The sequence below is a fragment of the Gekko japonicus genome, unplaced genomic scaffold (genome assembly GCF_001447785.1).
Source record: "Gekko japonicus isolate JY-2015 unplaced genomic scaffold, Gekko_japonicus_V1.1 scaffold2015, whole genome shotgun sequence".
In the NCBI taxonomy this organism is placed as follows: domain Eukaryota; kingdom Metazoa; phylum Chordata; class Lepidosauria; order Squamata; family Gekkonidae; genus Gekko; species Gekko japonicus.
Genome location: NW_015160281.1, coordinates 188,336 through 200,726, shown reverse-complemented (window position 1 = coordinate 200,726; position 12,391 = coordinate 188,336). Strand labels below are relative to the sequence as shown.

General features: G+C 53.0%; 1 protein-coding gene across 1 annotated transcript in view; it reads left to right on the top strand.

Moving 5' to 3' along the window:
• The first annotated feature begins 4,573 nt into the window (after positions 1-4,573).
• LOC107114011 (5'-nucleotidase domain-containing protein 2-like) overlaps positions 4,574-12,391 on the top strand; it is a 42,943-nt gene continuing 35,125 nt past the window's right edge. The window contains exon 1 of the mRNA XM_015415432.1: positions 4,574-4,748. Coding sequence (XP_015270918.1) covers positions 4,574-4,748 — 175 coding nt within the window. The remainder of the gene's footprint in view (positions 4,749-12,391) is intronic.

Below are 12,391 nucleotides of genomic sequence, written 5' to 3'. Positions count from 1 at the left end.
GAGGCAGCCGGTTCCAGCAAGACTAGATGTTCACAACTTTAGCCAGTCCAGGCAGGAATCAAGTGGGATGCCATTCGGGAGCTCTCAAACCACTGACACAACGTCGAGCTCCTAGGTTCAGCGGAGGCAGCCAGTTCCAGCAAGACTAGATGTTCACAACTTTAGCCAGTCCAGGCAGGAATCAAGTGGGATGCCATTCAGGAGCTCTTGAACCACTGACACAACACCGAGCTCCGTGCCATAGTGTGGGGACTAACTAGATTTATAGGGAAAAGGTCTCTGATTGATCCTAGGCCTTTGAAGAAGAAAAGATTGGATTTATACCCCACCCTTCACTCCCCAAGGGAGTCTCAGAGCGGCTTACAAACTCCTTTCCCTTCCCCTCCCCACCACAGACACCCTGGGAGGTGGGTGGGGCTGAGAAAGCTCTGAGAGAAACTGCTCTTTTTTCAAGAACAGCTCTGACAGAACTACGGCTTGCCCAAGGTCATCCAGCAGGTGCAAGGGGAGGAATGGGGAATCAAACCCGGTTCTCCCAGATTAGAGTCCATGCACTTAACCACTACACCAAACTGGCTCTTTGGACCAATGAGATACCCGAGAGGTGATGTGACGCTCTTGGTTGCCGGGCACGTGACATCCAAGGAGGGACAAGAGAGAGAGGGAGAGAAAGGAAACTACTGCAGCTAGGTCCGCCCCTTCCCCCTCAGGTGTCCCTAACTTCAGTTGCTTGGAATGTGCTACTTGGAAAAGGACCAAGGGCAGTTGGTACTCCCCGGCACTTCATCTGAAAACAATGTAGTGGGCTGGCAAGGTCACTGCGCTCAATCTGCTTCTTCGGAGCTGTCTCTAACCATCTCCGGGAAAATTTCTGCAGGCCTCTATGCAGCCTGAACCAAAGATTTTAGTTTACGGAACAGAGCAAGGAACCATTTTTCTTTACAGACAATCCTTGTGCTGTGGTGGCAGCCTCCGCCAAAGCAACGCTTCAAAACATCTGCACAGCCAATCAGAAGCCTTGGTGGCCGGAAGCCCCACCTGCTTTCTGAAAACACTGGGTGTTCGCTGTGATGCCCACGAGCGCCACGTTGGGGATCCCCGATTTATGCGAATAGTGCCTGAATCCAAACTTTTTCCTTGTAGTCCACCTTTCTCGCAGGGACTCCAGGCAGATTACACATAGTGAGGCAGTACAGTCAGCAAAATGGGATGTTCACTAACCAGCGCTTTAGGATTTTAGAAGTCTGGAACCAACCAGAAAGAACTGGAGTGTTGCATAAGTTTTCACACGACACACTAAACAGTACAGAAATTACATAACAGGTTCCATCAGTGGCTATTAGCCACAAGGTATAGGTGGGAACTCTTGATCTGGGGCAAGTGATGCTCTGTCTTCTTGGTGCTGGGGGGGGGGGACAGTGAGAGGGCTTCTAGTGTCCTGGCCCCACGGGTGGACCTGAGGGCACCTGGTATTTCTGGCCACTGTGTGACACAGAGTGTTGGACTGGATGGGCCTTTGGCCTGATCCAACATTGGCTTCTTTTATGTTCTTATGATCCTACTTACAATAAAGCTATACGCAGCAGTATATACCACAGTCCTAATAATTCAAGTAAATTCGAGGACCATTTAGTACAGTGCAACCTTCTTACCTGTGCAGAAAAGCCCTCTTGGATAGTTCATTGTTCTCATCTTCTAAAGTGCCCACAGATTGATTTCCAACCCTGTGCATTCCCCTAGGTTACCTTTCTCCTCCTCGGAGGGCTTTTTGTCATCTTCTGAGCATGGGGCAGGGGTCACTGAAGGTGAGGAGGAGGTATTTGTGAATTCCCTGCATTGTGCAGGGGATTGGACTAGATGACCCTGGGGGTCCCTTCTTACTCTAGAATTCTATGATTCTAAGAGGAGAAATTGGATTTATACCTGGCCCTTCACTATCTGGAGGAGTCTCAGAGCAGCTTACAATCTCCCTTCCCCTCCCCACAACAGACACCCTGGGAAGTCGGTGGGGCTGAGAGAGGTCTTTCGAGGACTCCCCCTGAGACAACAGCTCTGAAAGAACTTGTGATTGACCCAATGTCACACCAGCAACTGCACATGGAGGAGCGGGGACTCAAACAGATGAGAGTCCACGCTTCTAACCACTACACCAAACTGGGGGGGTGGGGAGGGGAAGGGAGAGGAGTTTGTAAGCAGCTCTAAGACTCCCTTGGGTAGTGAAGGGCAGGGTATAAATCCTATCTCTTCTTTTTTGTGAAATATGGTTAGAGGATGTCAACAATCGCCCTTCAGTCCACAGGGACTGCATACCCTAACATTTCTGGGATGACTGCCTGCGGTGGCGGTTGTCTCATTCGGCTGAAATACACGCCGCACCCCGCAAGATGTTCCTTATTGATCGTATCCCTTTGCAGCTGAGGATCGATGGAAGGGCCGTGTCTGGTGTTTTTTTCTCCCTTGCGCTGGGAAGGGAAGCGCATTGTGTGTGTCTCTCTCGCTGAGCGTGGCACTCTAGCTGACTCGGGCGCTGGCCTCTCTGAAAGGCATCTTCTGTGCCTCCAGCACAAATCGTGCCAGGCACGGGGTGGAAACAGCAGCCGGAGCGTGGCTGGGCCTGTCTAGATCAAAGACGACCCTCTCGCCTCTGCAGACTGAAGATGGTGCTCCTCTGTGGAAGGACGTGCCATTCCCCTTTGCTCTGTGGATAGCAGACGCCCCCTTCCGACAAGTCCTGTCAATGCAGCTCGGCGTCTTGGCTTTCTCTCCTATGAACCAGAGAGTCCCCATGCTTTTTGAGCCTGTGGACCTCCGGTATTCTGGCTCGGTGGGGTGGGTGCGGTTGCAAAGTCACTGCTGCGAAATGGCTGCAAGAGGCTGTTGTCTCCTGGGAACCGCCACTAGGCCGTGTCCAGGTGTGCAGAGCTTGATTCCTAAAGAACAATAGAGGCTAGGCGCCTAAGGTCCACTAGGGCAGTGGTGGCGAACCTATGGCACGGGGGCCAGAGGTGGCAAGGGATGCTCTGTTTCTTGGTGCTTGGGGGGGCAACAGCAGGAGGGCTTCTGGTGTCCTGGCCCCACTACTGGACCTCCTGAGGGCACCTGGTACTTTTGGCCACTGTGTGACAGAGTGTTGGACTAGATGGGCCATTGGCCTGATCCAACACCGGCTTCTCTTATGTTCTCCGGTTCTTAACCCACCCTGAGCCTGCTATGTGGGGAGGGTGGGATATAAATTTAATAAGATAAATAATAAATAAATAACTTCAAGGCAGAGAGCATTCCAGAGGCGAGGGGCCACCACAGAAAATGTCTTGTCTGTAGTCACCACCTGCCTCACCTCTGAAGGTGGAGGCACAGACTCAGGATCCGGAATATAGTCATTATTTGGGAGGGGGAGTTAACAGGGCTTAATTGCATTACGGATGGTTTGGTTTAGATGTGTAATCTGCCTTCAGCCACAAGAGCAAGGTGGGTGATAAATGTGCTAATAAATATGTTGTCTAATTGGCCACATACACTTGTGTAAGGGAGGTGATGTAGCTGCGGTGGCTCAAGTGGTTAAGATGCTGAACTGCAGGCTGTGGAAGGTCGGTAGTTCAGCAGTTCAAGACCCAAGTGTGCCACATGACAGAGTGAGCTCCCGTCTCTAGCTCCAGCTCCTGCCAACATAGCAGTTCGAAAGCAAGAAATTGCAAGTCGATAAATAGGTACCACTTCGGTGGGAAGGTAACAGCGTTCCATGCGCCTTGGTGTTTAGTCATGCTGGCCACATGACCACGGAAACGTCTTCGGACAGCGCTGGCTCTTCGGCTTTGAAACGGAGATGAGCACCGCAACCCTAGAGTCGGATTCGACTGGCTTTCAAGCAAGGGAACCTTTACCTTTTTAAGGGAGGTGATGGGTTGGGTAACATCTGGCCTGGTGGAGCAAGGCTGTTCTTTCGTTTTCAGCTGCCCGTTGACAGTGGGGGAGAGAGAGAAGGGTGGGGGTTGTTTTGGTAGGGCCTGATTTTGCAGCATGGGATGAGAACAGAGAGCTTGCCAGCAAGTGGGGTGGAGCAGATAGGATTGCCAAGTCCCCACCCCGACCACCGCGTGGGGGTGGGGGTGGAGGGGTTTTTTTTGCCAGATCCAGTTGGAAAATTCCTGGCGATTTGAGGGTGGAGCCTGGGGAGGATAGGGATCTTACTGGAGTCCCCCCTCCAAAGCAGCCATCTTCTCCAGAGGAAACTGATATCCGTAGTCTGGAGATGAGCTGGAATTCCGGGGGATCCCCAGGCCCCACCTGGAGGCTGGCGTCCCTGGACCTCAGTGGGGCACAAGGCCACAGAGTCTCCCCTCCAAAGCAGCCATTTTCTCCAGGGGAACTGAGCTCTGTAGCCTGGAGATGAGCTGGAATTCTGGGGGATCCCCAGGCCCCACCTGGAGGCTGGCATCCCTAGGAGCAGAGTATGAACAGCATGGGCTCTCGCATGCCACCTACGCAGCTAATCTGCGACCCTGCCATTTGTAGCTCTGAGCATTTCCTAAGCTTCTCTTGTCAGCGACAAGTACAAATGAGGAGGTGGGGAAGTATGGCCTCATACTCTTCCGTCAACATCTCCTTCCCAGGCGCCTGTCATTTTGCTAAGTCAACTTTCAGCTCCGAAAAGCTTCAAAGCAATTCACCTAACCACTTCAAGATGCTGCAGGATTCCAATATGGGTGTTGCGATCAGGTGTCCGAAGCGTATGGACAGCCGGTGTTCATGTGAGAGCTGTGTTGAGAGCCAGTTTGGTGTCGTGGTTAGGAAGTGCAGACTCTAATCTGGGAGAACCGGGTTTGATTCCCCACTCCTCCACATGCAGCTGCTGGTGTGACCTTGGGTCAGTCATAAGTTCTCTCAGAGCTGTTCTCTCAGGGGCAGTCCTTGAAAAAGCTCTCTCAGCCCCACCTAGTTCACAGAGTCTGTTGTGGGGAGGGGACGGGAAAGGAGTTTGTAAAGCCTCTCTGAGACTCCTTCGGGTAGTGAAGGGCGGGGTATACATCCAATCTCTTCCTTTCCTTTGATTCTCCCAAGCTCACAGTTGTATCAGCTGAGATTTTGACACACACACCTCATGCCACTGGATTTTGCTTGTGCCTTGCTTCTTGAAGGCTATCAAAGGGAAAATGGTGTTTCCAAAAATGTGCAAAAAGTAACTCCACAAAAGGTAGGCCCACAAGTGGAATTGGGGGGGGGGTGAGCATTAAAAAACCGGTTCCCTGAATACCCTGAGACAGCTGACATGGCATCGTGGATAGTGTGTTGGATTAGGAACCTGAGAGACCGGGGTTCGAATCCCCACTTCTACCGTGAAAGTTTTTTGGCCTGGCCTATCTCACAGGGTTGTTGTGGGAAAATGAAGACAACAAGGTAAGCCACCTTGAGTCCTGAATGCGGAGAAGTGGGAAATGCAGGGCTATTTTTGGGCAGGAACGCACAGGAACGGAGTTCCGGCTGGCTCCCGAGTTGGCCACACCCAGCAGGAACTCATTAGCATAATAGGCCACACCCAACAGCAGAAACTCATTAGGACTGGTTACATTAGGGGTGTGTGGCCTAACATGCAAAGGAGTTCCTGCTACAAAAAAAGGCCCTGGGTTTTGACAACAAACAAGGTAAACAGAATAAGAAGCAAAAGGTGGGTGTGGCTGGATGACCACACTTCTGCGAACATGGGGTGTGTGGCCTAATATGCTAATGAGCTGTGCTGTCAGGGGTGTGTCCTAATAAGCAAATGAACTTCTCCTGTTGGGTGTGGCCTATTATGCTAATGAGTTCATGCTGGGTTTTTTTCTACAAAAAAAGCCCTGGGGAAATGAATGCCTGTAAATACAATCCCCCCTCCCTCCCACCCCCCATTTAGAAATTAAGCTTTTCTGATTTTGGGTAACAGCTCTTTTTCTTTCTAACCCATTCCCCCAGATCTTCTGTTGCCTTCATTGATTTTTGCTCTCAGCCTTCATTTCCTTCTTTCCCAATTATGCTCCGCTTTCTACATCGTCCGCAGAAGCGAAGCCCTCAAATTAAGGATTCTGTGGGTTTTGCCTTGTGTAAGAGTACTTTGAACTCAGCAGAGTAGTAAATACCTGGTTTACACTCCCTACTTATTCTTTGCCGATGTTGGGGAAACTGGAGGCCCACCAGCCGGATCTCATCAGGTCCTGGACGCTAAGCAGGATCAGCCCTGGTGGATGGGAGAAGAGAGAGATCTTGGAGTCGTGGTAGATCACTCACTGAAAATGTCGAGACAGTGTGCAACTGCAGTAAAAAAGGCCAACGCTATGCTGGGGATGATTGGGAAGAGAACTGAAAACAAATCAGCCAGTATCATTACTCTCTGCGACCCCATGGACCAGCTCCCGCCAGGCCCTCCTGTCTTCCGCCGTCCTCTGAAGTTGGCTCAATTTCATGTTCGTTGCATCGATGACACTGTCTAACCATCTCATCCTTTGCCGTCCCCGTCTTCTTTGACCTTCAATCTTTCCCAGCATCAGGGTCTTCTCCAGTGAGTGCTCCCATCTCATTTGGTGGCCAAAGTATTTGAGCTTCAGTTTCATTATCTGGCCTTCCAGGGAACAGTCAGGGTTGATTTCTTTGAGGATTGACTGATTTGTTCTTCTTGCAGTCCAAGGGACTCTCAAGAGTCTCCTCCAGCACCATAGTTCAAAAGAATCTATTCTTCGGCGCTCGGCCTTCCTTATAGTCCAACTCTCACAGCCATACATGACTACTGGGAATACCATTGCTTTGACCATGCGGACTTTTGTTGGCAGGGTGATGTCTCTACTTTTTATCATGCTGTTTAGGTTCGCCATCGCTTTCCTCCCAAGGAGCAGGCGTCTTTTAATTTCATGACTGCTGTCACAGTCTGCGGTGATCTGGGATCCCAGGAACGTGAAGTCTGTCACTACTTCCACGACTTCCCCTTCTATTTGCCAAGGAGTGATGGGGCCGGATGCCATGATCTTAGTTTTTTTGATGTTGAGCTTCAAGCCCACTTTTGCGCTCTCCTCTTTTACCCTGAGCAAGAGGCTCTTTAGGTCCTCTTCACTTTCTGCCATTAGAGTGGTATCGTCTGCATATCTGAGGTTGTTGATCTTTTCCCCAGCAATCTTAATTCCCGCTTGTGATTCATCCAGGCCAGCATTTCGCATGATGTACTCTGCATATATATTAAATAAGCAAGGTGACAGTATACATCCTTGTCGTACTCCTTTTCCTATGCTGAACCAATCAGTTGTTCCGTATCCGGTTCTAACTGTCGCTTCTTGGCCCTTATACAGGTTTCTCAAGAGACATGTGAGGTGGTCTGGTACTCCCATCTCTTTAAGGACCTGCCATAGTTTGTTGTGATCCACACAGTCAAAAGCTTTAGCATAGTCAATGAAGCAGAAGTAGATATTTTTCTGGTACTCTCTTGCTTTCTCCATAATCCAGCGAATGTTGGCAATTTGATCTCTAGTTCCTCTACCTCTTCGAAACCCAGCTTGTACTTCTGGTAGTTCTCTATCCACGTACTGTTGAAGCCTAGCTTGTAGGATCTTGAGCATGACCTTGCTAGCGTGTGATATGAGTGCAATTGTGCGATAGTTTGAACATTCCTTGGCATTGCCCTTCTTTGGGATTGGAATGTATACTGATCTTTTCCAATCCTGTGGCCACTGTTGCGTTTTCCAAATAGGGTGAGTCCCGCAGGCCGGGGTTGCCAGCTCCTGGGTGGGGGATTCCTGGAGGTTTGGGGGGCGGAGCTTGGGGAGGGGGGGTTCGCCTCGGATCGACGGTGGTGTATCATCGAGTCCCCGCTTGCAGGCTCAGTTTGCAATCCCGTCTGGAGCTCAGTTTGCAACCCCGGGAGATCCCCCAGGCGCCACTTAGACGTTGGCAACCCTGGACCCGCCCGTCCTACAGACGCCGCAGTCCTAGGAGGTCTCCAGGACCCCCCCGGGAGGTTGGCAACTGCGGGGCCTCCTGACCTAGCTGCCTCGTCGTCCAGCTTCCAAGACCTCCTCCGGCCACCAGAACAGCCCCGCGAGGTTGGCCTCGGGAACCCGGGCGCAAGTGGCACCGGGGGGTAGTCTTAGTCCGGTGCAGCGGGAAGGAAAACGGGGCTCGAGCGGCGCCTGACCCCCGATCCCTTCCAGCGCCACCCTGAGAGCCCCTTTCCTGCGGGTAAACCCGATTGCAAAAGGAGCCCTGCAGTGACCGCTTTGCGCTCTTGGACCTGCCGGCTGGTTTGGCGCTTGGCACGCGGGTCCGGCCTCCCAAAACCCCGGGATTTGCACACGTGCGGTCCTGCACGTCGGGATGCCCGCGGGGCCTCTCCCCACCCCTCCCCCTTTGCTGAGCCGCCGCCCCCCAGCCCAGTGTTGTTGCCCTTTGTCCTCCTTGGCATCCGGCTGACCCTCTTCCTGCCCCTCCTCGGGTCTGTTTGAAAGCTTTCTGCCCGCGGGCCTGGCAGCCCAGCGCCGCTCGCCCTTCCCCGCCCCCTTGTTGTGCTTCACGGACGTGCAGGGAGGGAGGGACGACTCTCCCCCACCGCCCTCCGGGCTTTGTGTCTCGTTCTCAGGGCCAGGCTCTGGAGAAGCCGCCGCCGCCGCTGCTGGTAGAAAACAGCCAGGGGTGGGGGAAGCCTCAAAGACCCATGCATTTATTCTGGCTCAGAGTCACATAAGAACACAAGAGAAGCCATGTTAGATCAGGCCAGTGGCCCATCCAATCCAACACTCTGTGTCACACAGTGGCCAAAACCCAGGGGCCATCAGGAGGTCCACCAGTGGGGCCAGGACTCCCATTCTTGCCCCCCCAAGCACCAAGAAGACAAAGCATCACTGCCCCAGACATAAAATTATAAGAGAAGTCATGTTGGATCAGGCCAATGGCCCATCCAGTCCAACACTCTGTGTCACACAGTGGCCAAAACCCAGGGGCCATCAGGAGGTCCACCAGTGGGGCCAGGACTCCCATTCTTGCCCCCCCAAGCACCAAGAAGACAAAGCATCACTGCCCCAGACATAAAATTATAAGAGAAGTCATGTTGGATCAGGCCAATGGCCCATCCAGTCCAACACTCTGTGTCACACAGTGGCCAAAACCCAGGGGCCATCAGGAGGTCCACCAGTGGGGCCAGGACTCCCATTCTTGCCCCCCCAAGCACCAAGAAGACAAAGCATCACTGCCCCAGACATAAAATTATAAGAGAAGTCATGTTGGATCAGGCCAATGGCCCATCCAGTCCAACACTCTGTGTCACACAGTGGCCAAAACCCTTGGGCCATCAGGAGGTCCACCAGCGGGGCCAGAACTCCAGAAGCCCTCCCACTGTTGCCCCCCCCCCAGCACCAAGAATACAGAACATCACCGCTATCTCCTGATACGATGCTCTCTCTAAGCTGTGTAGTCTTGTCAGCAGAAATCCTACTTTGTGAGCGACTGGCATTAAAGTTGTGAGCGAACGATTTGGCTCCTGCATAAATGAGTTTGCTCCGCAGCTGTCCTTCCTGAGCTAAGACAAAAGTCTGTGAGCCGGAGGCTAAAAAACTGTGAACTGGCTCACGCCAACTCAGCCTCGAGGGAACAGTGCTTGGAAGTGAAGCAGGGTTGGTTCTGGTTAGTAGTGGGGTGGGAGACCACCAAAGAAATCCAGGGTTGCTGTGCAGAGGCAGGCAGTGGCAAACCACCTCTGTTCATCTCTCACCCTGACCTGCATTGCACAGGCTGGCCTGGTCTCCTCTGATCTCAGAAGCTAAGCAGGGTCGGCCCTGGTTTGTACTTGGATAGGAGACCACCAAGGAAGTCCAAGGTCGCTTTGCAGAGGCAGGCCATGGCAAAATCTCCTCTGGACATCTGTGGGTCAGCGAAAAAGCCTCTGCTTTGCATGCAGGTCCCAGGTTCGATCCTGCATCTCCAGATGAAGGGATCAGGTCCAGGTGATGGGAAAGACCTCCGCCTGAGACCCTGGAGAGCCACTGCCAGTCAGAGTAAATACTGACCTTGACAAGGGGCCAATTCAGTACAAGGCTGCTACATATTAGGGTGTGTGGCTTAGTGGCAGAGCCTCTGCTTGGCATGCAGAAGGTCCCAGGTTCAATCCCCAGTATCTCCAGTGAAAAGGACCAGGCAGGAGGTGATGAGAAAGTCCTTGACCTGAGGCCCTGGCTCAGTGGCAGAGCCTCTGCCTGGCATGCAGAAGGTCCCAGGTTCAATCCCCAGTATCTCCAGTGAAAAGGACCAGGCAGGAGGTGATGAGAAAGTCCTTGACCTGAGGCCCTGGCTCAGTGGCAGAGCCTCTGCCTGGCATGCAGAAGGTCCCAGGTTCAATCCCCAGTATCTCCAGTGAAAAGGACCAGGCAGGAGGTGATGAGAAAGTCCTTGACCTGAGGCCCTGGCTCAGTGGCAGAGCCTCTGCCTGGCATGCAGAAGGTCCCAGGTTCAATCCCCAGTATCTCCAGTGAAAAGGACCAGGCAGGAGGTGATGAGAAAGTCCTTGACCTGAGGCCCTGGCTCAGTGGCAGAGCCTCTGCCTGGCATGCAGAAGGTCCCAGGTTCAATCCCCAGTATCTCCAGTGAAAAGGACCAGGCAGGAGGTGATGAGAAAGTCCTTGACCTGAGGCCCTGGCTCAGTGGCAGAGCCTCTGCCTGGCATGCAGAAGGTCCCAGGTTCAATCCCCAGTATCTCCAGTGAAAAGGACCAGGCAGGAGGTGATGAGAAAGTCCTTGACCTGAGGCCCTGGCTCAGTGGCAGAGCCTCTGCCTGGCATGCAGAAGGTCCCAGGTTCAATCCCCAGTATCTCCAGTGAAAAGGACCAGGCAGGAGGTGATGAGAATTACCTCTCCCTGAGACCCTGGAGAGCTGCTGCCAGTCTGAGTCGGCAATACTGACTTTGAGGAACGAATGGTTCAAATCATTCTAAGGCAGTTTCTTGTGTGTTCACGAATGAAGCTCTGCTTTAGGGGGAGAGCTGTGGTTCATTGGTAGAGCCTCTGCTTGGCATGCAGAAGGTCCCAGGTTCAATCCCCGGCATCTCCAGTGAAAAGGACCAGGCAGGAGGCGATGTGAACGACCTCCGCCTGAGACCCTGGAGAGCGGCTGCCAGTCTGAGCAGACAATACTGATTTTGATGGATCGCCAGATTCAGTATAAGGCAGCGCTGTGTGTGTTCATTCATTGATGGTTTTTCGCTCCATGCAGGACTTTCAAAAGTGACTCCAGACTAGGAGTGTGTGGGACCTGACGTTGCTGTGTTTAATCCTGTCCAGTGTTCCCTCTAAGCTGAGTTAGTGTGAGCCAGCTCACCGTTTTTTTTAGCCTCCGGCTCACACATTTTTTGTCTCAGCTCAGGAAGGAGGGCTCCAGAGCAAGCTAATTTGTGCAGTAGACAAATCACCTGCTCACCACTTTAATGCCAGCAGCTCAGAAAGTAGAATTTTTGCTCACAGGACTCCACAGCTTAGAGGGAGCAGTGAATTCCTGTCCCACTTTAACGATGGGGAAAAGGTTATTCGTTTAGAGGCAGAAAGGGGGCTGGACTCCTAGTCTCGCCCGCCATAATTTCCCCTCTATCGAGATGCTGGTCTTTCCTTTGCTCTCTCTTCCGTCCTTGCCACCTTCGCACAACTGCACAAAGACTCCCTGGTTTCCTTTCTGGGCACAGCCAGGTCCTTCCCCTTAAGCGGTGGCATGGCAGCCTCTGCTCTGTGGTTCTGATCTCAGCCCCGCCGCCTGAGTTCTCTCTGGTGCACCATGCTCATTCTAGCGAAGAAGGGATGACTTTCGTTCATGCTGACTGCAGGGATTTCTTTCCGGCTAGACCAGTTGGGGGATAGGGGGGGGGGGGAGGCAAAACAGAGGGCGACACGGACTCCCTGCTCCCAGTCGGGCTGACTCATCACCCAGAGAGCTTCTAAGTGAGCACGCCCGCTCTAGTTCGAAGATGTTTACAAGACCAAGCTGTCTCCAGAACGGGCACTGGGTGTTCGTTGCGACAGAGCTGCCGGGCGGCGTGAGGCCTGCGCTTGCAAGCCTTGGCGCTGCATGCAAACAGAGCCCGCTTTGTGGTGTTACAGAAGCCGTGCTGAGAACGGGTTAAGCGACCGTGCTGTTTTGAGAAGCAGAGCGTAAGAAGAGCCCTGCTGGGTCAGACCAGGGAGGGTTCCTCTAGTCCAGCATCCCATCTCACGCAGGGGCCAGCCAGTTCCTCTGGAGGGCCAGCAACAGGACAGAGAGGCCGAGGCCTTCTCCTGATAAGGACATCAGAAGAGCCCTGCTGGGTCAGACCAGGGAGGGTCCCTCTAGTCCAGCCTCCCGTCTCACACAGGGGCCAGCCAGTCCCTCTGGAGGGCCAGCAACAGGGCAGAGAGGCCAAGGCCT